At 34.2% G+C, this 27,982-nt stretch overlaps 1 protein-coding gene across 5 annotated transcripts in view; it reads right to left on the bottom strand.

Moving 5' to 3' along the window:
- Positions 1-3,488: 3,488 nt before the first annotated feature.
- LARP4B (La ribonucleoprotein 4B) overlaps positions 3,489-27,982 on the bottom strand; it is a 259,367-nt gene continuing 234,873 nt past the window's right edge. For all 5 annotated transcript variants that reach the window (XM_074193227.1, XM_074193226.1, XM_074193225.1 and 2 more), the window contains 3 exons: positions 21,385-21,509; positions 20,644-20,755; positions 3,489-19,616 (listed from right to left, as the gene is read on the bottom strand). In XM_074193227.1, coding sequence (XP_074049328.1) covers positions 19,317-19,616; positions 20,644-20,755; positions 21,385-21,509 — 537 coding nt within the window. In that variant the 3' untranslated portion in view covers positions 3,489-19,316. The remainder of the gene's footprint in view (positions 19,617-20,643; positions 20,756-21,384; positions 21,510-27,982) is intronic.

Here is a 27,982-nt window from a genome sequence, read left to right as displayed (position 1 = left end):
GTACATTGGGATCCTAAGACAATACTTCATCATAATGTGGACCAGTGCGGCACAAATTCTACTGGGCTGTCAGGTCCACCAAGTTAGTCTCTAAGTGAGAAAATGTTCTATGTCTGTCACAAGGACCAATTCAGTTGTTTGGAAAGACTTATCTCCGTTTTGATTTTGATGAATTGTTACAATTAAAAGGTCAAATTTCCAAATTGTTATCTTCTGCCCCCACAATTTAATCACCAGTTTAGAGAAAGCAAATGACTATTAAGTGGAAACTCCATTACACAGTTGAAACAGGATTTTGAGGGGAAAGTGGGATATATTTTTCTTGTTTCTAGCTTGTTCTTAGCTTCTACTATATGTACTTCTCTGAAGTGTTTTAATGCACTAAAAATAAATGAGAGAAAGACTGACATCTTCCTGTAATACTGCTAAATTTTGACAGGATAATTTATATGATGATCACCAAGAAGCTGGTCATTTGATGCAGCTCTCTTTAAAAGTCAGCATGAAAGGAAATACTATATGTTAAGCCAATTTTATTTTATATTCATTTTCTAAACATATACACACACATATATTTATTTGGAATCATAATTACCTGAGTATGTTTTTTCTATCCAGAATATATTTCATCTTTATAGACAAAGAAGGAATTTACCTAAACATGGTAAGATGAGGAAAGGGCACATGGAGGAAATAGTAGATCACAGGATTTATTTATGTCTATTTTATAGAAAAGGAATATGAGAGAAGAGAAATTAAGCAATTTGTTTAAATTTGTTGTTGATGTTCTAGAAAAAGACCATGACAATAGGGAGATACCATGACAACCATGGAAATTGGATGTGAGTGAGGGGATGTTGTGCAAAGTCATCAGCCTCACATTCCCCTCTGGAGTCATCTGGCTCCGATAACCAGGTAAGAATCAGAATGACTGGAGATGGTCTTGGATGTGAGGTAATCTGGGTTAAGTGACTTGACCAAGGTCACACAACTATTAAGTATCTGAGGTCAAATTTGAACTCAAGTCCTTCTGACTCCAGGGCCAGCCCTCCCTCTATCCACTAAATCACCTAGCCATGCAATTTAAACAGGAAGCAGGTAGTCAAGCTGGAATGAAGATAATTTCTTTTAAAAAAGGAATTGAAGGTATGGAGAATGAGGCATGTGTATCTTCATGACATCTATTAATTACAGCTGTAGTCTTGTAAGTCATTAAACACAATTGACCCCTGCTTTGAGGGCTTTCTGTTCTGATTGGTGAGCCACCATAGCTAGATGACTATTTGTGGCACTGACCTTTGGCCATAATGTATTCTATTCCCTCCTCTCTCTGAGGTTTTTAAATATGCTCTAGGAATAGTAGTAATTAATTGGTCTAGGATTCACATATTATGCCCTAAATATTCCCCTACCACCCTCATGTATGTATATTCCTTCATTAGAATGTAAGCTGCTTGGGGGCAGAGAATGTCATATGATTTATAGCAGTAGTACCTAGCTAGTGATTGATACATAGTAATGCTCTTTATTAATTTTCATTCAAAATGAATGATAACAGTCTTGAATAGTCAGTCTGTCAACAAAGTATCTGTTAAATAAGCTGCTTAGACATTCGGTTTGGTTTGAAGGTTTTGTTTTACTTTTTATTTTGTGGGAGGGGAGAGAGACAAAGTGTGACAAAACAAGAAACCTTAAATACAAAATCAAGGCTGAAACAAACATCTTCAATCTAAGTCTTAGTATTAAGTCCAGAAGACACACACAAGTTTGATTATCATTATTTCCAAATAGAATTTCATTCTAGTGATTTGAATACATAATACACATTAAGCTACTACATGGGTATTGGCAGAATCACTAAGATATTTCCAAGCAAAACAGAACATTTGAAAGCAAGACTCTTGAATTTTAAAAATCAAAGTGATAAACTGAAACAATCTCTCTCCCTCAATTGTTAATAAGCAAAAGAGGAAAAATGAATATTGTTCTGAAGCTTCATACAAGAAAAGCTGTAACATTCCATATAACTCCCAATGACATTCAACACTTAAAAAGTTAACATTTACAAAGTGCTTTAAGGTTTATTTAATGATTAAAATATATTATCTCTTCTGATCTATAATAGTTTCATTTGGCATATATTTTTAACTACTCGCTAATTAAGCTGTCCATACTCCTTTCTTATATCTTTATCTGATTTTATACAATCTGAATTGCTTTTCCTTTGATTACCAGTCAATATGTATATTGATCTTTATTTCATGGCTTAACCATTTTCCTGTTTGAAAAATAAGAAGGTTGAACTCAGTGACTTCTTTCCAAACTTAGTTCTATAATTCTATTATCTCTTACAAATCTTTACCTATTTCCTTATACAATATTCTTCATATTTGCATTCTGAATTACAATAATAAACCAGTTATTCTTCAAAGGTTGGACATTAAGGTTGTCAAAGATTTTTCAAAATTATAAAGTGCTACTGCTATAGATATGGCTAGTATCCAGAGTTACCATAGTGTTATGGAAAAGAATACTGGTCCTGGAGTCAGAAGACCAGGCTCTGATACTTGGTAGTTGTGTTAGTCTGAAAAAAAGCAATCCCTCTGAACATGTTTCCTCCTTTGTAAAAGCGAGAATTAAATTCATACCCTCCACATTATGGTAGTGTTTGTAATCATTAAAGCCTATATTAATGTCAGCTATTATCTAAACTCTTGTTTTTGAAAATACTTTTAGGATATGTTCTTAGTAAAGGCTCAAAGATAATAATAATAACAACGATAAAAAGAAGCCATATAAATAACTTAGCTATGGCAATTTAAAAATTCTTATTCTAAGACTCCTAATGAAGATTTGTTTGTATTTTGCAAAGAAACACTATGAACTACTATAAAAAGTTTAAGAAGTTAAAGTCTGCTCGATTGTTGGCATAACTGAAGGATTCCTTGTGAAATATCATAATAGCTGCTTTACAAGCCCGTATGACATTCTCTCCATCCCCTCCATCTCCCCCAAACAAGCCAACAAAAATACCACACCCTAAAACCCAATGAAGTAACCACTTCCATCCCTGGAACAAAGGAAATAGGCTTTAAGTTACAGAAAACCAAGAGAAGATTGCCCCCTGCTGCTGCAAGGACAGCAGTTCAGTGAGCTTTTATTTGTGAAACCAGTTATAGTTAAGTTTCCAAACAAAGGCGTTCAGAGAACACCAGGACTTCACTCATTGTCCTCAAGGACACTGACTGGTACCAGCTGGAAAGTATTCAGTTATAGCCTGGTATTAGCAATGTGTGGACAATGGTTATTTTTCCCAGAGAGGGAGCATTAGTGAAAAATATGTTTCCCAAAAAGCCTTTTTTAAAGACAAGAATTACTATAATTTTAGTTTATTGCAACATCATATTTTTTGTAGTTCCATTCCATTTTTGAGAATATCTACTTTTAAAGAGTGAACTAAGGGGCATCTAGGTGGTGCAGGGAATAGAGCAGCCCTGGAGTCAGAAGAACCCGAGTTCAAATCCAGCTTCAGATAATAATTACTTAGTTATGTGATCTTGGGCAAGTTACTCAACCCACTGCCTTGCAACCTCCCTCAAAACAAAACAAACAAAACAAAACAAAAAAAAGGGTGAATTGAAACTTAAACTATGTAGAGGGAAAAAAAAATCACAAGTATAGAGTTATTAAAAGATACTCAAGTAGGGGCAGCTAGGTGGCTCAGTGGATAGAGCACCGGCCCTGGAGGTCAGGAGTACCTGAGTTCAAATCCAGCCTCAGACACTTAATAATTACCTAGCTGTGTGGCCTTGGGCAAGCCACTTAACCCCATTGCCTTGCAAAAGAAAAAAAAAGATCCTCAAGTAAATAATGGTCATCATTAATAAATAGTTAAGGGCTTACCTTCCACAAGCCTGGCAAATAGAAACTCAGGGGTTAAAAGTGAATTCACTTGTAGTTTTCTGCAATTTCCTCTTCAATTGAAAACTTCTCTCTTTAACCACCATCCCTCCCCCTCAAAGTCCATTTGAAGGTGTTTAAGTATTTCATGGACTCTGAGAAGGGAACAAGCTTTCCGTAAGTTTGCCTTAATGATAAACAAGAGGATGATTAGGTTGCTGTCCACTCATGTAAGGGGTAGAGTTCAGGAGCAAACTGGGGAAATTCCTTACATGAAAATGTAGAACTTAAAGAACCCAATTTAAAGTATTAGTTATTTTTGAGAAATAGCTTTCCTGGAGAAAAAGACCTCTACCTTTGGTTTCTTAAAAGTCAAGCCAAGGAATCAAGATGGCAGATTAGGGACAGCTGATTTCTCCCAACCTTCAAACAGCTGTAAAATAATACCTCAAATTAAATACCTTGGCAAGTCACTTAACCCGTTTCTATAGAAAAACCAATAAAAAAAAGTTGGGATAAGACCTTTTTCCAGCCTAAGAAAATTTATGGGGTCTGCAGGAAGACTATGATATTTGAGTGGAGGTCTATCCAGAGCTTCTATAGGCAACTTTGAGACAGTAAGGAGGTTGGATAACTGGTCAGAAAGATTTCAGGTGGCTTTTGCTAATGCTAGCTCTATCTGGAGGTCTAGTGTTCATGCACAGTTCTGGATTTAGGCCGAGAGGTGCACGAGAGTAGGGGCCCTGGTCACAATTCTGAAGCAGAAAGGAACACTAGCACTTGCAGCTTCAGGAGACCAGGGGTCCTTTCCTTGGTGAAGATGAGAGCACAGATCAGGAGAAGAGCAATTATAACTTCCTCAGGATCACATCATCTTGAAAGTATCAAAAACGTGCACTCTCCCAGAACTAATTCTGAAAACAGCAGCATGAAAAAGTCTGAAATTTGGGACAGTCCCTCCCCAACTCAGGTGAGTAGAACCCAACTTTCATATAAAGTTCAAAATCAAGAAATTTGGCTTAAAAAATGAGCAAAGAACAACAAAAAAAGGACTTGACCACAAAAGGCTACTACAGTGGTAGGGAAGACCAAGATATATACTCAGAAGATAAAATGTTTTTAAGACCAACAAAAATTCCTGAAAGTGATAAAAAGTGGGATGAGTGCAAGAGGAAAAACTGGGAAAAGAAATGAGAATGATGCAAGAAAATCATGAAAAGAGAAATGTCCCCAATAACTTTTTTTTAAAGACAAGAATTACTATAAGTTTATTGCAGCATCATATTTCTGAGGTTTGGTAAAAGAAGTACAAAACATACTGAAAAGAATAATTATCCTAAAAAAAGTAGAATTGGCCAAATGGGAAGAGAGGCACAAAAACTGACTGAAGGGAAAGATCTTTTAGAAGTAGGCAATTGGAAGTTAATGATTCCATCATTAACATCAAGATCATAAACATCAAGAAACCATAAAGTAAAAAAGAAAACCAGAAAATGTGAAATACCAAAAAAACTTACCTGAAAAATATGATTAAGGAGATAATTTGGGAATTAATAAACTACCAGAAAGTCACAATAATAACAATAAAGATTCTAGAAAACACATATCAAGAAATTGAAAAGAAAAACTTTCCTGATATCCAAGAAGCAGTGGCTAAGATAGAAATGGAAAGAAACTAACAAATCTCAGTCAGGATCATTGTGATTTATTGGATTCCATCATAAAGAAGTAGAGAGGGGGTTAAAAAAAAAGTTGGCATTATACCCAAGAATCATCCAGCAAAACTGAGCAAAATCCTTTAGGGCAAAAGTGGATATTTAATGAAAGAGAACTTTCAAGCTTTGCTGATAAAAAAAAAGTACAGAGCTGACTAGAAAATAACTTTCAAATAAAAGACTCAAAAGAAGCATAAAAAAATAATAACAAGTAATCATAAGAGACTCAACAAAGTTAAAATTGTTTACTATAGGGGTGGCTAGGTGGTGCAGTGGATAGAGCACCGGCCCTGAGTTCAAAATTGACCTCAGACACTTAATAATTACCTAGCTGTGTGGCCTTGACAAGCCACTAAACTCCATTTACCTGACAAAAACCTTTAAAAAAATGTAAAAAAAAATTGTTTACTATATAACCTATATTTTATACTATATATATATATATATATATATATATGACACAAATAATTCCTAAGAAATTTGTAATTATCAGGGTAGTTAGAAGGAATTTACATATATATGTATATAGATAGACAGACAGACATAGATGGTATGGGTTTGAGCTGATTATATTGGAATGACTCAAAAAAAGAGAAGGAAGGGGTGAGAAAGGATGTACTGGGAAAAGGGGAGAGAAGTGAAATGAAGAAAATTTTCTTTCATAAATATGGTGCACAAGAAAGAACTCTTCAGAGGGGACATGAGGGATGGTGGCAGCACACAATGCTTGAAAGTCACTCAAATCAGAATTGGTTCAAAGAAGGAAACACACACAGATATGTAACTTAACCAATTGTTAACACTGAGTAAGGGGATGAGATGTAGGTTGAAAAGAGAGGCATTGCTAAGAAGCAAAACAGACTTTTAAGTAGGGACAGGATAAAGGGAGAAGATAAGTAGAAAATGGGATGGAGAGAAATGCATAGTAATCATAACTGAGTGTGAATGGGATGAGCTCCTCATAAAATGAAAGTAGACAGCAAGAATAGATTAGAAATCAGAATCCAACAATACGTTGATTACAAGAGACATACTTGAAACTGAAAGACACTGAATTAAATTAAAGGGCTGGAAAGGTCAAGAATATCAAGGAAATCAATGGAAAAAAAGGGAAGTTAGGTGATCTAGCCAAACAGGATCTCAAACTATTATAAATTAGTAATTATCAAAACAATTTGACACTAGCCAAGAAACAGTGGAATACATTAGGTAAACAATTAGTAATTGACCATAGTAATCCTAGTATATGATCAATCCAAAGTTCCAAATTTTTGGAACAAAAATAGCTGGGAAAACTGAAAAACAGCATGGCAGAAACTTGGCATAGATCAACATCTCACACCTTCTATAAAATAAAGTCAAATGGGTACATGATTTATACATAAATAGTAATCCCATAATTACAAATACATGGAATAGTTTACCTGTCAGATCTATAACAGAAGAATTTAGGGCAAACAAGACAGAGCTTATTACACAATGTAAAATAAATAAGTGATTTAATTTTTGCACAAAAACAACCCAACCAAATTCAAAAGCTGAGAAAAAATTTGCAGAGAATGGAGTCAAATTTATAAGAATGCCATTTGTCATGAGGTTTTCAGAAAAAGAAATCAAAGCTATCTAATCATATGAAGAAAATATTGTCACAATTCTTTTGTAGAACGGCAAATTAAAACAACTGAGGTACCACCTCAAACCTATCAGATTGGTTAATATGACAGAAAAAGAAAATGATGTTGGTGGGGATGTGGAAAAATTGTGACACTCATTCAGTGTTAGTGGAACTGTGAACTGATCTAGGAAGTAATTTGGAACTATGGCCAAAGTGCTATGAAACTTAAAAAGTTTTTGACCCAGCAAGACCACTAATAGATCTGTATTACAAAGGGATCAAAGAAAAGGGTAAAGGTCAGCACTTTCTCACACACCCACCCCTAACTCTTTTTGTGGCAAAAAAATTGAAACTGAGATATCCATCAACTGTGGAATAGCTGAACAAGTTATGAAGTTATGACATATGATTGAGATGTAGTACTATTTTGTAAAAAATGATATGGGTTGAAAGGGGGTTCAGAAAAGCATGGCAAGACCTATATAAACTCATTACAACCTGAAGTGAGAATAAGGAGTGCATTGTGCAGTAACAATGTTGTAGTGATGATCAACTAAAGATTTGGCTATTCTGATCAATACAATAATCCAAGACTATTCCAAAAGATTCATGATGAAAAAAAATTATCCACTTCCAGAAAGAGAACTAATGAACTCTGAATACAAATTGAAGTGGAGGTTTCTATTTTTCTTGCTTTTAAAAAACATGGCTAATATGAAATATTTTGTATGATTTCAGATGGATAATCAATACATTGTTTGAGTTCTTGGTGGGAGAGAGAACATTTGTAACTCAAAATTTTAAAGAATAAAAAAAATAAATGAATGAATGAATGAATGACTAAATAAATTTTAAAAGATTTAGTTAAAAGAGTAAAGGTTCCTGACTTTTGGATATTTTTAATATGTAATTGGGAAGCACATTTCCTGGCATTATCTCTCATGGTGGCCTGCCTCAGAGCAGCACTGTCCTATCTGAGGGTCAGTCTGCCTCTGAAGCAGCCAGCTCCCATTCCCTTATGCCCTCAAGCTTATACTCTATGAGATGACAGTATGTAAATGGAAGAGTGAATACAAGGATGAACAGGGATAAGATTTTTCCAGAGGTCATTGGTTTCCAAACTTTATATAATGATGTGTCCCCCCTTTCATAAAACAATCTGGGTAAATAATTTTTGCTCATATCTTATTCAAACAAAATTAGGAATTTATTACAAATTTTATAAAAAGCAAACATTAAATATATAACATAACAGATGCTTGTTTGATAAATTATAAATTAATTTACAATTCTCATATAACATTAAATAATATTAATGTGATGGACAGGCTTTTCAGTTCAAAACATGGTGTCATAGACACTTGATATATGCTTTTCAGTCTCTAATCAAGACTAATATATTCTTTGTAGTAGTTCTAGAAGAAATTCCATTTCAAACAGTTAAAATGCTTAAATGGTAATAAAATTTGTTTATTTGGAAAAGCTAGAGAACTCCTCATTCTCAAACATAAGGGTGGTTTTATTTTTGGTTTAAACACTTGTTTTGAAGTAGTTGTCTATTTAATCATTTTTGCTCAGATGTAATAAAAAACTAAGTTTCTTTATTCACACTTAGGAATATTTACATCTTTAAAAAATTGTTGGGGCAGCTAGGTGGCACAGTGGATAAAGCACCAGCCCTGAAGTCAGGAGTACCTGAGTTCAAATCCGGCCTCAGACACTTAATAATAATTACCTAGTTGTGTGGCCTTGGGCAAGCCACTTAACCCCATTTGCCTTGCAAAAACTAAAAAAAAAAAAAAATGTTTTAAGTTATTTCTGCCTTTTGATTTGTATGGTAGATAATTCTTTTAAACTTGGAAACATACTATTAAGTAAACATATTCATGGTTCTTTTTCATAAATGCAGTAACTTTGATTTAGAATATCCAATTAAAAAATCCACACCAAATATACACATTTAGGAGAGAAGTCCCCCATAAAATGACTATTTCATTTTTATTATCAATATGAAAAGGCCTTTTCTTCTTCTTTAAACACCCTCTCCAAGCAATTTTGCTTAATAAAGCCCACACTTCATAGTAATGCAGTCTTTCCTTTGAATGGACCACTTATTGAGAAAATTCCCATGTGGTTTCTCATACTTCTTGGTACATACAATTGTCTGTGACACATGTGTTAAGATGTCTCCAGACTACTAAAGAAAAGGCTCATTTTGAACTAGTTTTGTGAATCTGCGAGCACTTCATTCTGAACAATGACTGATCCTCATCACTGAGTTCTATAAAATTATTTTATATAATGTTCCTGAAAATCTTTTTTAAAGCATATTAAAATTTTGTCTTATTACAGCATTGCAGCCAAGTTTTGCATAGTTTGCACTTACATAATGTCAGTTTCAACAACACATTGCATAATAGACATAAATTTCTAACCACTTGGGGAAGAAAAATAGAAGATTTCAGTTTCTCAATTAATTAATTAAAGACAAAAGTCTTCAGACATATAGGCAGTTCTTATTTCAAACACGTATCTGTTAATGAAATCAGTAAAAATTTCTTTATATATGATTTGTCCAACTCTGTGATTTCATCCTTATCTGAAAAGCTGGCATCAAAGTTTTTCCTACTCAATGAGGCTTTTTCACACTTGAAAGTTTTATACATAAACTTAAATGATTCAGATGATACTTTTGAAGCTGGGAGCTAGTTTTTTGAAACAAGGTTGTTCTATAAAATCATCCAATTATCTCTGGGAAAATTTTGTCTTGACAACACAACTTGTACATACAAGCCCTTAAGTTGTTAGATTCAAGCTAAGAAAGCATTTGTACAAAACAAATGATTGAAAATAAAATTTAATTTGCTGAAAACATCAAATGATTGCCTATAACTACTTCTGAGTTATTTTAACTTTTAATAAGTTGTTGTTTTTGGAAACTAGTTTTTATATACTACATACCAAGAGAGAAACAGGTGACTCTTAAGTCTTAATGCAATTTTAAGCTTTAATACCTGGAAAAATATAATTTGGAAACAGTAAAAAAAATTGAATTAAAAATTTAAATGTTATTAAAATTCAATACAAGCATTGACCTGCTATATACCCTGTACTACTTGATTTCTTAAACATTGTAAAAAACTTCCATCACTTGCTGCTCAATGACTATAGATTTCATGTGTAATCCTAGTCTTAAAATCATCCAAAGAAAAGAGATTTTGATGACGTTTGATGTGCTCATTTAAGGAAAATTGTAATGGAGATAACAGTACGTGATGGAAATGTTCAAGCAAAATGACCTTTTCCAATTCTCCAGTCTAGAAAGTATCTTACAGAAACTATCTTACACACATTACATCATTAATGGTTGTCAAGTCTTAAAACTAAATATGCAAGGAAAATTTAAACTTAATTTATTAATAATTTTCAATTATACTTGTCATGTTCTTAAAATATAAAATTGAACAAGACTTTTAGGACACCCTGTAAACATTATCATGGAACTTTTAAGTTCGATCTCAAGATTTTTTTAATTCAGAGTTTTCAAAGTTAATGTCCAAATGCAAAAAGTAGCTCCAAGATACAACTCATCTGTCTAAGAAACTTAAACAATGTCATATGACAGCCCCCATGAAAATCCAAGACTTATTGTTCAGATTTGACATTGTTTTTGTATACCACATTAACTTAAGTCACACTGTTGTCAAAGCAAAATGATTATGCGGCGTGGGTTTACTTTGATTCAAACTTTGTGTTCACTGAAACAGTGGGGGGTATTTTCACCAGAGTTGTGCTAGAAAATGCTGAATTAATTTTGTCCTTCTTCCATATTTGATGGCATTTAAAGTTGAGCTTTGGATGAAGCTAGGGAGAAGTGAAAAGTGAGTATACCAGTTACAAAAGACACAGTCTGTGCAATGGCATAGATAGATGGCTAGACTATGGAAATCTGATTCTGGGAAACTAGTAAGCCAGTCTGCCCAAAGCATACAGTAAATATATGGAGATTGTAGCATATGTGCCAATTTTAAATGGAAACTAGATTCTGGAGGTTTTAAATGCCAGGATTGGGTTTGTGTATTTTATTATATCATATTAGAGGCAAGATGGAAGAAGTGACCTTCTTTGAGCAAAGGAGTACAAGGTTTACCGTTCATCAGGAATCTTGATTTGACAACAATTTGGTTTGGAGAGGGTGAATGAAGAGAGGGCAATTATAATGTTACTGTAATAGTCTGAGTGGGACACTAGGGCAGAGGTCAGAGAGACCAGTGAAAGAGATGTGGAGAATTAATGACTAGACAATTGCTTGGATTTGGGGAGAGAATGAGCTTAAGATAATTCCATTTTAAAGGTTTGGGAATTTGGATAAGTAGAAGAGTAGTAGTACCCTCAATAAAAACAGTTAGTTTGAAGGGGAGGAAGGGAAGAATGGTGGAGAATATGTTTTAGATATTAGGAGAATATATATGTTTAAGATTTAACCAGGTGGAAATGTCTAGCAATAGAAGATAATGCTGAAGTGGAGTGTGTCTATGTGCATAAATATTTATGTTCATATATGCAAATTAGGAACAAAGTAAATAAAATATACTGAATGAAATAGCAACTTCCTTGCCTCCTGCACCAAATAAACCACTCATTAAAGAAAGTCCACTATATTCCCCTCCTGTCCCCCCAACCTAGCAAGAACAAAACATCATCATGCAGTTGGTTATTGATCAGCATTGACAGCTGTCTTTTTTGCAGTTACAGCTTACTTCATATAAGTTTAGTTTTGGGGTGTAGTTTTTAAGTGCTAATCTTAACTTTACTTGCCAATACCCAGTGTTAATATTCTCCTAACCTCACTACTTTCAAAATTTTCCCTAGAAGACATTTAGTTGTAGCTTTCACATACCCTTTTTTTCTGGGAGCTACTATCACAAAACTTTTCCCTTCTGTGAGTAATACAATACTCAAATCTTGTTCGGGCACATTAAAACTTAAGCTATGGCTGACCAAAGTGGAGGGAAGATATAAGACATAAAATTGGTAATTTCCTGGAAAAGGGTAGGGCTAAAATATAAGGAATAGGTAAAAGAGGGAAGAAATACAGAGGTAAACAGAGCTCCCAAAGAGTTTGCATGTCATTGGATGGAAAGCTCAACAGACTGGGGCTCCTATTCACCATAGATCTATAATTATTAAGCACCAGCTAAGGGGGAGGGGCTAATTACTGCAAACACAATCGATAGAGGGGAAGGGGTAGAAGTAGTCAGTGGAGACAACAGTTTGGTCCAAGGTCAGTAAATCATTGGTATTTGGCTTTTCCAGTTAAGACTGAGGTCACACTGAACTTGAAACTATAAACCGATCCCTAAAAGGCACTTCATATATGGAACAAGCACTTTGGCTCCCAATCTCTTGATGGAAAGTCTTGTGTTACATTTAATTCAGCATAATCCTATCAGACCAAATATATGGAACTTTTTGGATTTTCATTTATTCCAATCCCTTTGTTGGAAATTAATTCCTGGGCATTGAAGGTCAAGGGATGGAATGCAAGTGACCACTTCAGTAAAACATATTTACTAAGTATTCACAATGTATAAGGCACTACTTAGAGACCAGTTTTCATATAAGATATCAAACATAATCTATATGATCCATTTTAGTAAGACTAATTTGTAGTTGTTGACTTCTAAAATCCCCAAAACTCGTTGTGCTTAATTTTTTCCATATACTTACAATAAATCAACATAAAGATGTCATTGTGGAATAAGCACAGCACATCAAGGTGTTGTTAGTAAATCCATATAGACAAGGGTTTCTAATCAGTTTAAAGATGCCTTTTCAGAATTAAAAAAAAATCCATAGTTGAAGGGAAATGCAATATATTTTCTCATCCAAAATGAAAAACTTCCTGAAATCTAAGGGTTATGGAGACCCAGGCTAAGAATCCTTGATGAATTAGATTTTCCTAACAGGAACTGGGAAGGGAGATTAAATATTAAAACCTTTCCTGGAATTCTTATCACCATTTCATATAACCTCACATCTGTAAATTAGAATCTAGGTGTTGAGTGGTTATTTTCAAGTCAATCAATTTCTTTTAGCCAGAAGTTAACTAGTTTCCCTAAAGCTCTTATGGTGAATTTTTCCATAGGTTTCCTGGGTATTTCTGTGAAGATAGTACTTAATACCCAAGTACTAAAGGTGTAATAGGACTCATGCAATAGTACATTTCAATTCAAGAAATATTAAGGGTCTAAAACTTGTAAGGCACTGTGCTAGATGTCTGGACACTAGACAGAGCAAAAACTGGTCCTAACTCTCAGAGCTTGGATTTGTGGGTGATGGGAGAAAACAGGAATAACACCAATTATAGGCCGAACAAGGGCACCAACTACTTCCCTTAAAACAATCCTGGGAGGGAGAGAGGCAGGTGCTGTTGGTCCCATTTTACAGTTGAGGAAACAGACAAACAAAATGTCTTGCCCAGAGTAGATTCAAACTTGAGTCTTCCTGAATGTTCTATCCACTGAACCACTACAGGCTTCAATATCCTCTCAATGTGAGCATACATACATGAGGAGAAAAACCTTTGCTGATTCATCCGTAAAAGTCTTCCCATCCCCAAACTCTCTAGAGAAGGGGGTAAAAGATTAGAAGGAAAAAGGGAAAGTTACTCACTGTTGCTGCTCTGCATCATGAAAATGTTGACAGTACCCATCACTCCACTGGAGGGGTGGGGCGGGGAAGAAGAGGAAAGGTTGTATCTCTTGGGACAGGTAAGGTATATTATCAAAAAAGGAAAATTCACCCACCTCAAGGAATCATGGACACTTGCCCTGCTAAAGTCTAGATGGGCCATGTCTTTTCTCCATCAGCAAATAAACCTACAATCTGCTCCTTCTAAAGGATCAAAGTTTTAACACCGTTGGCGACAGATGATAGGAAGAGCTGGAATGGAAAGATAAGTAGTTAGGTGTGGAGCCAGTTCAACATTTAGCAGGCTCTTGGGAAACAGATTTTTATCTGTTCCCACTACATCCTTTCAGTTTCCAGAAGAAGAGTTACTGTCTGGTAAAGGAGACTTGTTACACAATTAAGTCAACTTTAAAAAGAGCAAAATTGTCATCTTTCATAGAACTGCTAAAAAAGGTAATATCATAGACTAATGGTTGAAGAGCCTATAGCTGTGCAACTTTGAAAGATTTTAAATCCACTAAAGAAATGGCTTAGAAAAGATAGTTTTAAAAACAGATTTAACAAAAGAATGCTGTTACCCAAATTTTAAAATGCAGTCATACTCATGAACCTGTTAGTTATTGGAGAGCACTTAAGAACAATGATTTCTCCAATCATCTGAATCCGTGAATTCTTAAACTTGTAAAAACTCTTTAGTTATCTTAAGTTTGTAATGATTCTTACTGAATACATGTAAATCTTTAAAATCTCAATTTTAAAGACAGAAAGATTAATAGAAGGATGCTATTTTTTCCTAACATTGTTCTTAATATCAGCACTAACTTACATACGTGAAAATTCTAGTAATATTTGATGCTTTTATCCAAATGTCTATCAGAATTATTCATTCATTTCCAGTGACAATTAGTGCAAATAGACACAATAAATACAAATGTTAATTTTGCCAGCTAAGTTGACAGTAAAGAGTGTAATGTTTGCTTTTTTAAAGAACACACAGTAGCTATTTTTCATAGTATTTATTTCAAATTGTTAAGCATCAAAACCTACCCATTCATCTGCTGAGCTTTAAAAAAAACAAAAACCTCATTCATTCTTCCACAAATGAGGGAAAATAAACAAGTGAAATCATTTTCTACCACCTTTTTGATGGAACTGATAAATGTTTGGATTTTATTATCATACAATGTCTTTATGGAATTGAAAATCAATGACTAATCCAAAACTAGTTTAGATGACAATGCTTTGAAAGAGAATGTAATTCATTTCTTAAAAAACAAACAAACAAATAAACAACAAAAAAACCCAGTACTGAGATATTTCTGCATTTACTTTATGGCTTGGGTTTAATTCACTATTTCATAATAAACATTTTTGATTTTAGTGCTCAATTTTATTTTTCATTAAACAACCTCAAACAACTTTAGCCAGACTGAAAAAAACCTTATGTAGCATTTCATATAAATAATTAGAATTATGTACAAGTCAGAGAAACTTTCATAATTCAAACAATTTGGAGGCAACTTATTTTTCATTAATGTAGACATCAATGTAAATAGACACAAATGGTAAAAAAAAAAGGTACTTGAAGAAAATTTTAATTAAAAAAAATCAAAAGAAAAATTGAACAGTGCCTAAATTTTTATTTTTCATAACCTACATTTTTCAAATTAGACAGTTTTTACATTGTTGACACAAAAAGAAACTTAAATTACCAATAGTTTACATGTAAGCTTGATTCCAGTCTTAATGGAAAAAGTAGAACAAAAACAAAAACCCTCAATGAAGCTTCCATATTCCACTTCTAGTTTCCAAATTGGCAGCTGTTAACTCTCTCCTTAATTCTTTGATTGTCTGCTGCTATTTGTGTAATAGGTTACAAAGAACATAAAACCCTTAACCATAGCAAGCTAAAGGAGATACAAAGCATTATGTACCATTAGTCAGCTGGTGCCCTAGGGAAACAACATATCACATTCAAACAAGACCTTTTTCAAGACAATTGCTGAAATGTTTAAAAGATAACACAATAAAAGTTTGTCACCACTGAATCAGGTGACATCTAGTGACTAACAATGATGAAATCTTGGGAGGGAAGGGGGGTTGATCCTAAAGTGTCATGGGACTAACTTCAAAAACAACACCACTATAAATTTATGGGAAAACTGGGCCAGATTTTGTACAATTTTTTTTTATTTCTGAAAAATATTGTCACACAATTTCACAAGTTAAAAATTCCAATTTTAATAACAGTACCTCTGATTCTAGAGATACTGCTTGCTAGAAGGGTTTAAAAATGAATTTATGAAAGCCACAGTTATTGACTATATGTCTATCCCATTACAAAAGTCTGCATGTAGCATCACAGCCTTCTATTCTAATAGCCTCAATTTGTCAGCGAGTGGAAAATCTCAAAGTATTTGCAGAATGACAATTTTTTTTTTATATCATCATACAGCTATTTGGCATATCACCTTTGCCTAATTAAAAAGAAAGCTATAAAAACCACATCACAGTAAGATTTAAATTCTGGATGCAACAGACTATTGCTAGGTAAGCAATAATTACAGTGTACTGACCTAGTACAAATGGCAGCAGAATACATGGAATCAGCATAACACCTTCTGCTGATCTCAATATATTACCTTATAATGTACCAGTTCACTCTAATGATTAGCTGTATACTGTTGCTGTTAAGTGACCTTTTCAATAAATGGTTTATAGCTGTTGAGTGTTACATGTTCAGCAGGCAAACAAAGGAAATCATTACAGCTGGCTTTAACCATATACAAATCTAACTGCCATGTTCACTGTGGGGGGGTGGGAAGAGAAATAAATGCAAAAATCCAGTGACTCAATGGGTTTAGTAATCTTGGGGATGACTGTGATTGTTCATATTCCACCTCCTCCCACAACAAAGCGTGCAATATTAAAATTAATCAGGTCTTAGATTGCCATTGCAATCTTTCTTGCAGTCTAATTTAATTTGGATTTAAGAAACCAATTAATATTGATTCTCTACTCAGAAATTTGATAAATGAGAGAAAATCAATCACATATTCCTTATTTAAGTATCTGAAAATTAGTTTCTTCTTTTACATATATTTATACTATTAGAAGTGATCAAATACTGGAATATGATTTTTTTTGGCAGGGTGGAGGGAGAAGTCATTCTAAATGATGCATGGTTTCACATTCACAATTTTTTTTAATGGACCATTAAAAAAAATTTATCTTTTTTATTTTGTACTTGACTAGACTGCCAATTGCTTATTTATATTACAAGACACATTCATACTGAATAAAATGCATTTTTAAACATGAGTATGAAAACATCTGAGGATTTTTAAATAAAAATTTCCCCCATTTCCCTTTTGCAGTGAAGAGGCAGAGTCAGTTTCAGCACACCAGAATAAACAAAAAGGAAAAAGAAAAAAAATCAACAAATTAAAGTAATACTCAAACCACAACATTTAGTTTATCTACATCCAGCTCAACAGCAACATTTATAATATATCAATAATTTTTATCAGATTTTTCTTTAGGGTACCTTTTTATATGTTCTGATTATTTACAACTGTACAAGCAAAGCACACACTTCGAAGTGCACATATTTAATACAGTATTGACTATTTGCATTTACAGCATTTAACAATCTGAAAAAGTTCAACTGTTTAAGATCTTTAAGGTATATTACAAAAACTGCCATTACCTGTTCTATAGTAAGTTTACTCAGTAAAACCAGTGACCCTAGATATATATGGTAACTGAGTAATCTTGTATTCTATTCATGCCAACCCAGTGAGTCAGTCTTCATTAACGCTACGCTGTCTTATACAAAAGTTAAGGCAAGGTCATTTTCAAGTTTAAATAAAATTCAAGTCTTTAAATATTGGATGGAAATAATTTCTTAAAAAAAATCAGTTCTTTTAAATAAACATTTATGGTATAAGTTGTATGGTTACATTTAGCAGGAAATAGTATTATTTTAACTGCCTGCTGCTTAGAATACTTAACGAAAAAAACCTTAGGCATTTTAAAACAAAAATAATTTATATTTAACTTTATTAGAAACTTGCTAATTTAGTGCATCCTTGTTCTTCAGAAGTGTAGCACTTCTAGAAGTTAATCAATAAGAGAAACCTCATTTTAGAGGAAAAGCAGGGATTTTTTCTCCAGCACATAAAAAACCCCCATCAAACACCATTCTCACACTTAAAAAAAAATTTTACATCTATATGCCAATGTTAGGAGGTACAGGAAGACGTCAACCCTTAGTTGACTAAATATATGGACTCTTTCAAAGAGCACTTGGGGCAGTTGAAAGAAATCTACACAAAGCATGAGCTTAGGACAAGGGGGAACCAGAAGGTACGGTGGTGACTTGTATCAGCTTCCTTGTCAGAGCAAGAATGCTAGCTTTCAGGTTATCAAAAAAACATGACAGTGCTACCTTGTAGTAACATATCTATGTGGGCACCTCTCCACAATCAAAGTCTATGGAATTGTTATTCCTTCTAATCACAATGTGCTTTGAATTAAATTTAATCTAATCTACTTTAATATAGAGTGAGAAGCTGGTTACTCGCTTGCAGTAAATCAAAACTAAAACGAATTCTCTGTGGTGCTCTCCACAGGACATTTATCATTCCTTTGCATTGAAGATCAAATACCAATTAAATTTTTCAATGCTAGAACCAACTGTTTAGTTAACCCAAAAGAGCAAATTCCTATGCCCAAATGAGTCACAATAAACTAAAAAAAAGTTTCCTCCCAGTTACAAGTGCCAACATTTTGTAAAATTTATCCACTCTTCCTGCTCTTGCAATACTAGCTGTCACCAACCATCATCAGTCTATTTAGTTATTTTAAAGTATATACTTCCAGACCAGTTATTTAAAAAAAAAATGAAGCAGTAGACATCTGCTTAATTTAGAAAACTCACTATATAGATATATAGTTTGCATTCAAAGCCACATGGAAGCTTAATAAAAAATATCAATTTGTTAAGATAAATGCATTTTCTATCCTGAAAAAAAAATCAGATACCTCCAGTTAAGCACCAACCTAAACATAAGGTTTAGATCAATTAAATCCTGAAAAAATAGACTGTTTTTCAAGAGGGGGAAAATAATTTTTCATAGAAGAAAAGTAACTTGAAGGCATTATTTCACATGCCTCATGTTATCACTGCAAGCTCCTAACCAGCAACTCATGCTCTGTACTCTGAATGGGAACCATGGTAAAACACAACTCTTCTGCAGTCCCCTCCCACAGGCGTGTGTGCACACACACACACACACACACACATATATATATACACACCAGACACACACACACACCAGAAAGACAGACACACAGATATACACACAGACACACACACACACTCAGAGGGTTCACTGGGGAGATCTGGGAGGTGTGCTCTGTTCCTTATTTAAACGCTTCCCAGGGGCTGGCGGTGGGGATCTGCGGCCTGACTGTCTCCTCTGGTCTTTGGGGTGTCCTGGATTTGATTTTGAAGGAGGGGGTTCTCGGCATCTTTCCCCTGGTGGCTCAATGGGCTTCTTCTCTTCTTTCCCACAGGAAACAGAGTTTGGCTTCTGTTCTTTCTGAGCTTGTAAAGGAGGAGGAGGGGGGGGAGGCAGCTCTTTAGTTGTTCTCTGGCAAATTTCTGCATAACTGGGTTTTCTCAATTCCTGGGAAATTGGGAACAAACAAGTCATTTAAAGTATAAGCACAAAATGAAAACTCTATTAATAACTTGATTAGGTGTAACTGAAGTTCAGAAGATAAGCAAAACATATTGGAACATGGTAATTTCAACTTGATTCACTATTAAAAAAGGCTTAAATTTAAGGGTAAACAGGTTTTTTTCAGTCAATACTCAGAAAATAATGAAAATGCAGTATCAATTGACTGTTTATCTTAAAGCAATTATGTATGATCTCAAGAATACTGAGGTTTAGGTAAAAGATTTTAAAAACAGATGCAGAGAAAAAAAAAAGAAAGCACCAAACACAACAGGAACCTTAGCAAAATACACACAAATGAAAATTCCACTTTTTCCTCTACGAACCCTCAAAAGTCTGAGTACTTAGCAATTTACAAGTCTTTAGTAAAGACTGAGTAATTCTAGGAATGAGCCGCCAATTAAAAATTCTACTACCTCAAAATCACAGAGGATGAGGGATAGAGGTTAATAGAGAAAAGGGAAAATTGTGATGTTGAAAGACTTGGAAAGAGAGTCTATTAGGAAGATAGAGAGGCTAGAGATCAGATGTCAGGAGTCCAATTAAGACATTATAGCAATAGTCCATTCAGGTAAGTGAAAAGGAAGGGGGTTAGAAGCAAGAAATATTGTGAAGGTAGAACTGACAAAACTTGGGGGGAAAAAAAGACACTGAATTTCTGCAGGGGTAATGATGCCCCCCTCAGTAGAAAGAGGGAAGAGACTTGAGAAGTGGATATGAAAGAAGAGTTTTGGAAACCCATTTCTGATAGCTTGCTGGTTTGTATTTATAATTATAAATGACAGATCACTGAAGCTATTAAACAAACAAACAAACAAACAAAAAAATCAGTGAATTAGAACTATGTCCCCAGTTCCAAAATCACTTCCTAAAGGTGAAGACAAAACCTACAAGTCAGTGAAAATAAGCCTCCTGAGCAAGGAAGAGATATACTATAAACAGATTTAGAATGAAGAGGTGTTAAGAGACATACTGCAGGAGCTCCATTGACTTGTACCGATCTACACGCAGTAGGTGCAAGGGCACAAGGAAGCCGTTCTATGCTGTGCGTTTCCCTTGACTTGTTTTCCACAACCTTGGGTTCTCTGTAAAACAATGTTATGTGTAAATTTGAAAATTAGGACATGTTGCTGCATTTTATCTAATACCCAACTATGAGAGTCAAGTAGTAAAAAATTGTTAAAAAATTTATTTGTATATACAGAATTCTATCAGAAGATAACACTGGATGTAAAATAAATATGGCCCTCATAATTAATCAAATAATGAAAAAATTAAAGTTATTTCTATATACAAAAAACTCTATTATAAGCAAAAATCAGGGACAATCTAAATAATAATTCATTTGTTTTTAAGGTCACTATAATTCAAATACATAAAAAAACAGAATTATCCTAGAAATATGTATAGGAATTTGTTTTGATATAAAAATATTTGAAAATAATATACAGTAAAATTATATAACAGTAACACTATCTATATGTATGTATGTATCTGAAGGGGTAAAACTGGCTTTTTATTAGGGAATACACACCCACTTTAAAAAGTTTAGCTATGATTTTTAAAAACCTACACCAGATAGTAAATTAACAGCTTTACCATGAAAAACAATATTATTTTTAATAGTGCCCAGACATATCTTTAATGTCTTCTCTAATTCCGAATTCAAAATTAATAAAACCAAAGATGCTGTTGTGAAAATTCAAATTCTTACTCAGGTAACTGAACTGGGGAAGGAGACTGTTCATATGCTGCTGACAGAACAGAAGAACCTGACACTGAAGGCTCTCGAGGCATTACTGCAGGAATAGTGTTTGTACTTGCATCCACATTCAGGGGCTAAAAAAAAGAGAAAAAGACTGAATTCAATTCATTTTAAAAAGCTACAAGAAACAGGTGATTTCATATTTAAAAAAAACACCTTATGGCTACAAAAAAGGGGTGTGCCATTGACTGAACTTGAAACAATTACTACTAAACAATTAGGAGGAAGCATCAAAATCCTATCATTTTTTAATGCAGAACACAATGAAAAAGAAGGAACTGAAAAATTGGAAACTTGGTACCCCCACCTTTCAAAGTTTGCCAACTTGTGTTCTAATAAAACCAAACAAAAGAAAATACCATGGAGGAATTCTTTTTATGAATTCTCTAAATTTCAGAGAAAACTGAGAGAAACTTCAAATAAGGAAATGTGCTGGGTAAGGTCCATATTATAATTACCTTACTATTAACAGACACCTTTAAGGACACGTATGATAGGAAATGGAAGTAGGCCAGTCACATAGTTCGAATGATTTATAATCAATGGACAGCTTGAGCAGTATACAGACTTCCTTCAAACAGTAGAGCAATCAGAAGAAGGTTCTAAAAACATAGGTAGGCACCTCTACCTATGTAGTGTTATGTAAAGCTACAGATAAGAAATGAATAAAATGGGATGACATGGATAGATTTCACTCAAAGGGCAAATTTGTATTGGAAGAGTTAGCATCCACAAAAATGAGATTATTAATCTAATGAACCATTCTATTTTAGGAGATTATAGTTATAAACCAAAGTTGAGGATCTAAAACTCCTATAGGAAAAAAGAAGTGTAACAGACTATTAACAAGCTATAAAAAGTGTTAAGTTGCTCCTAAGGAAAACAATAGGTGAAAATATTTCCTGTTTGAAATTCATATACTACCATAATTTCTCATGAATTTTTAGCACATTTTATATAGCAGTTTAGTACAATTTCCCATAAACAAATAGACAATACTAGCCAAAATAATATGTAAATCATATTAATACATTACTAATAAAAGTTCCAAAAGGTTATTTTGTATATCTGGATAAGGGAAGTATGCAAAAAAACCCAAACAATTAGGACAGATTCTTTCAAAGTATCACAGAGATAAAAAAAAAAAACAAAAAAAAAAACTTCCCAGGCTTGCTCTACACTATTTTCCTTTAGGAACTTTCTAATTCAGACTAATTGAGCTATTTGCTTTTAGTTTTTTAAAGAACTCCAACTCCCTTGCCCATGGCTTTGCATGGTTACCACACCACGTGTGAAATGTATTCCCTCTCAGAGAGAAGTCTGAATTCTAGAATCAGTTAAGGAACTGATATAAATACAATCAGTCACCAATAGAAAAATGACTGAAGGAATGGTTATAGATTATTAAAAAAAAGACATGAAACTATTTTTGAAAAACATTTTTAACCTTAATAATTTTAAAATATGTAACTCTTCAAACAATTTTAACATATCTCATTTTCAAAGTCATAAAAAATTAAAATGTTAAAAACTTATTGATAGTAGTTTTCCTTCATTGGAGATATTGAAAATTGGTACAATATATGAACTTGACAGTAACCAAGTGATATAAAAGGACTTACTATATGAAAATATTTTTAGCGGTGCTACCTAAACAATTAGAAAAGAATCTCAAGATAGGAATTAGCTAAATACACTGGTACATCTCATATATCTGTATATTAAAACAATTCCTGGGACAAGGAAAAAATATATTACCAAGAGATAAATTGTGCATTAGAAACAGCAGAAAGAAACCATCTATTATATCTATGACTGGATAAAGAGGGTTGGCCAATCATATAGTAAGAAAGTACTGCATTGCAATACATTAAAAAAAAAGCCTCAGAGGAAAACACACTGGTTACTCTATGAAGAATTAAATGAAAGAACATGGGCATTCAAGAATGGTCGAAGTTGAGAAAGCAAGGATGAGTTGTGATTTTGCAATAATTTATAGAGTACCCATGTAAAAACTGATTATGGGTTGAGGCAACCAAGATGGCTTGAGTTCAGAAGTCAGAAAGACTTGAGCTCAAATTCAGCTTTAGATACCTACTAAGCTGTGTCGTCATCATGGGCAATATAGGTAAAATAAATTTAAAATAACTCCTCAAATCAGTCTGTGGAATGACAGAACCAAGAAAAGGTCAGAGTGAACCACGTTTCCCAGGCTAAGACAATTTAGACAGCTGGCAGGAGAGCTCTGCGACAGAGAGCCTGGAGGGCACATGACTGCAGGCAGTACCAACCTTCGGATGAGGCTGTGATAGGAACAGCAACAGTTTCAGAAATTCAGTCCAGAATTGATAAGGGAGTCACACAACTAGTAACAAAAAGATAACAAGGGACCCTTTGCTGGTACTGGGCACATCTGGCACTGACAGGTAACTCTATTGCCTATATTCAATGTGAAAACAACTACAATCAAAGTCTCAAAGGAAAATACTAACTAGATACCAGCTCAACAAAAATTCCTGGAAGAAACAGAGAGGTAAGAGTGGGAGAGGAAAAACTAGGAGAAAAAATAAGAGTGATTCAAGAAAACTAAGGGGCTCATTTAAATGAACAAGATGCAAAGTAAAGTGAGAAGAACTGAAAGATTGTGTACAATTAAGAGCAATATTGTAATGATGATAAACACTAAAACACTTGGCTACTTAATCAATATGATTGATTCAAGACAAGTGCAATGGACTCAATGAAAAAAATGGTATTCACCTCCAAGGAGAGAACTGATGAACTCTGAATGCAAAATAAAGGAAACTTTTCTTACTTTCTACATTTTTTTGAATGATTTTACATGCATGATTGATAACATTTTACTTGTCTTCAGTAGATAGGGGAAAGAATTTGGAACTCCAGATTTAAAAAGAAAAGAATCGTAAAAATTAAAAAAAAATTTGTGGGGGGAAATAAAACCTTTCATAATTTGGAAAAGAAACTGATTTATGGAGATAATAATGTTCTGAAATACACCTTTTGCATTCTAAACTTTTTTCTCTCTTAAAATTTGTCTACTCAAGTTTAACCCTATACCTCAAACAATGGCATGGATACAATGCTAGTTTATTGAAGACTATTGAGGTTGAGCTTACAGAGGCTGAATAAAAAGTTAAGAATAATTTATTGTAAGCCACTGGGAAACCATGTGTATATTCACATGCATAAAGCAGACATATCTATATCTATCTATCTATCTATCTATCTATCTATCTATCTATCTATCTATCTATCAACACACAGCTCTTGCCTAAACAATAGACTACCTAAGTTTAGACATACTCACAATTCTAGTTAATTATCAGGTCAAATATCATTATGGTCATCACTTGAGACAAACTGTCTACAAATATCTTGATTATTTGTCAGTATCAATGGAAGAAATACTCATAATAGGATTAAAGAAAATATTGGGATAAAAAAATCCAGAAACTTGAAAAGAGCTATAATGACTAAAATAAGTTCAGGTAGGTATATAAATGGATATATGAGGACATTCATTGGCTTCTTCATGTTTTTGGTTTTTTTTTTTAAGCAACTGAAAGGATGATAGATGTAGAAAAGTAAATCTGTCAGCAAACCCCTCAGCTCTTAGGCTAAGATAGTGGTGCCCTTTATGTTTAAAAAAATTTTTTCACAGTGCCCCTAGGACAAATACAATCAAATATAACAGTTCAAAAAAACTGAAAAATATCACCAAAAGCAATGTCAGTAGGTAAAGAAGGGAAGGGAACACATTTTAGGAAGAAGAGATAGTTAATGAAAATAGATGGCAGTAGAAAAGGAGGCTAGAAACAATGGATTGTAGAGTATGAAGAAGAGAAGAATTGTCAAAAGACTAAAAAGGTAGAAAGGGTTCTAAAAGACAGAATTTTAAATTTCAATTCCAAAGGAAACAAGAAGTCACTAGAGTTTATTGAGTAAAGGAGTGATGTGCTCTGACCTGCACTCTAAGAAGATCATTTTGGCAGCTGAGTAGGGGGTAGATAAAAGTGGGAAGAGACTTGAGGGAAAGGAGACCAATCAGAGGGTTACTGCAATAGTCCTGGTGTGATGCAATGAGGGATTCCATCAATATGACAGCTGTAGGAGTAAATAGAAGGGGATAAATACAAATAAGATGTCTGAAGGCAGACTGAGTGAGGGGGGAGAAGTTGAGAATGGTAAATAAATTTTAAGTTAAAAGAAATGAGGGTTAGAGGGGAAAAAAGATAATATATTCTATTTGAACATGATAGGTTTAAAATGTCTATGGGCCATCCAGTTATTGGTATTCAACAGGCAGTTGGTGATGTTATTAAGCTAAAGAGAGAATTTACACCTTAGATGGAGATCTGAGAACTATCTACATAGGGATAACTGAATCTTTGACAGCTGGATGACATTAAGAAGATAGAAAAGAGGAAGCAATCTGGATGAAATTCAGTAGAAGAGAAAGAACAATTAGACAGATAAGAACCAGGAGAAAGTAACATCATGAAACTACTAGGTAGTAGCCAAAAATAGATCATCAACAATATCAAATGCTATAAGAGAGGTCAAGAAGGATGAGAATTAAGAAAAGATCATTAAATGTGGCAATAAAGCTAACTCTGGTAGCTTTGAAGAAAGTAGTTTTAGTGGTGTGATGAGGTTAGAAACTAAACCCCAAAAAAGGTTTACAAGAGACAGAGATGAGGAAGTGGAGACATTTATTGGAGATAGCTTTCTTAAGAAGCTTGCTGAGAAAGAGAGGAAAGATAAAGGGCAAAAACAATGGGGATAGTTGAATCAAGTGAAGTTTTTTTTTAAGGATAGGAGATATATGAACATGCTTGTAGACAATAGGAAAGAACTAGTAAACAGAAAATAAAGATTAGTGTTGGAATGGGGCAATCATCTACAAAAGATAATAGAATGGGAGCACTTGTAGGTGGAAATGAGTTTGCATTGTCAAGGAAGAGTCATGTGATGTACCTATCAAAGAATTTTCTCAATTTGTTTAGCAAGTAGGTCAAATCCTCAGCTTAGAGATGTGTGGGAGATGGTGACAAGGGAGAATTAAGAAGAAAAGGTTTGGAATAGTCAGGACAGTGACTGAGATAACTTATTTTTGTACAAATGATTTTTTTATACATTACTAAAATATTCACCCCCCAAAAAATATAGACCTGCTTGAGCAATAAAGAGGAAAAAAAATTAAAATTTAAAAATAATAATAACAATAATAATCATAATGATGATGATAATAACAACAGTAGTAGTAGTAGTAGTAGTAGTAGTAGTAGTAGTAGTAGTAGTAGTAGTAGTAGTAATAGTACTAGTAGTAGGAACGGCCAGGTGGCACAGTGGACAGAGCACCGGCCCTGGAGCCAGGCGCACCCGACTCCAAATCCATCCTCAGACACCCAACAATCACCCAGCTGTGCGGCCCTGGGCAACCCCCACCAAAAGAAAATAATAAAAAATGTGCTTCAGTCTGTGTTCCAACACTACAGCTCTGTCATGAGTGGATAACATTCTTTATGATGATTCCATCACAAAAGCTACTTCCATATTTTTCCACCATTGCCCTTAGTCCCAGCATCCACCCAGCCCTATAGTCCCAGACAGGCCATCCAATGGCAGCCCCTTGCTGACCATTCTTCCCCCATGGTTCACCCTCACCTCCATCACTCACCCACCCCCACAACGGCTTTCCCCTATCCCCCTTCTCTCCTTCTTACTCTAGATGTCTATACCCCATTGAGTATATATGCTGTTTCCTCTCCTAGCCACCTTTGATGAGAGCAAAGGTTCCCTCAGTCTCCCTTGCATTCCCCCCCTTCAATATTATTGCAATAGCTCATTGTAATAAAAAAATTTATTATATGAAATATCTTAGTCTATTCCACCTCTCCTTTCTCTTACTCCCATTACATTTCCCTTTTAACTACTGACTCCATTTTTATACTATATCTTCAAATTCAGCTCTCTCCTGTGCTTCATCTATAAAAGCTCCTTCTACCTGCTCTATTAAATGAGGTTAATAGGAGTATCAGCAGTATTATTTTTCTATACAGGAATACATGTAGTTCATCATCATTAAGTCCCTCATATTTTACCCTTCTCCTCCACTCTCTATGCTTCTCTGAGTCCTGTATTTGAAGATCAAACTTTCTGTTCAGCTCTGGTCGTTTCAATAGGAACATATGAATTCCCCTGGTTCACTGAAAGTCCATCTTGTTCCCTGGAAAAGGACATTCAGTTTTGCTGGATAGTTGATTCTCAGTTGAATTCTGAGCTCTTTTGCTTCCGGAATATTATTTTCCAAGCCCTACAGGCCTTTAATGTAGTTGTGGCTAAGTCCTGTGTGATCCTGACTGCAGCTCCACAATATTTGAATTGTGTCCTTCTGGCTGCTTGTAGTATTTTCTCTTTGACTTGGGAATTCTGGAACTTGGCTATAATATTCCTGGGGGGATTTTTTTTTTTTTTTTTGATCTCTTTCTTGAGGAGATTGGTGGATTCTCTCAATTTCTATTTT

The sequence above is a fragment of the Macrotis lagotis genome, chromosome 7 (assembly GCF_037893015.1).
Source record: "Macrotis lagotis isolate mMagLag1 chromosome 7, bilby.v1.9.chrom.fasta, whole genome shotgun sequence".
Classification (NCBI taxonomy): domain Eukaryota; kingdom Metazoa; phylum Chordata; class Mammalia; order Peramelemorphia; family Peramelidae; genus Macrotis; species Macrotis lagotis.
The sequence above is the reverse complement of the archived record's forward strand: the minus strand, read 5'-3'. Positions and strand labels throughout refer to the sequence as shown.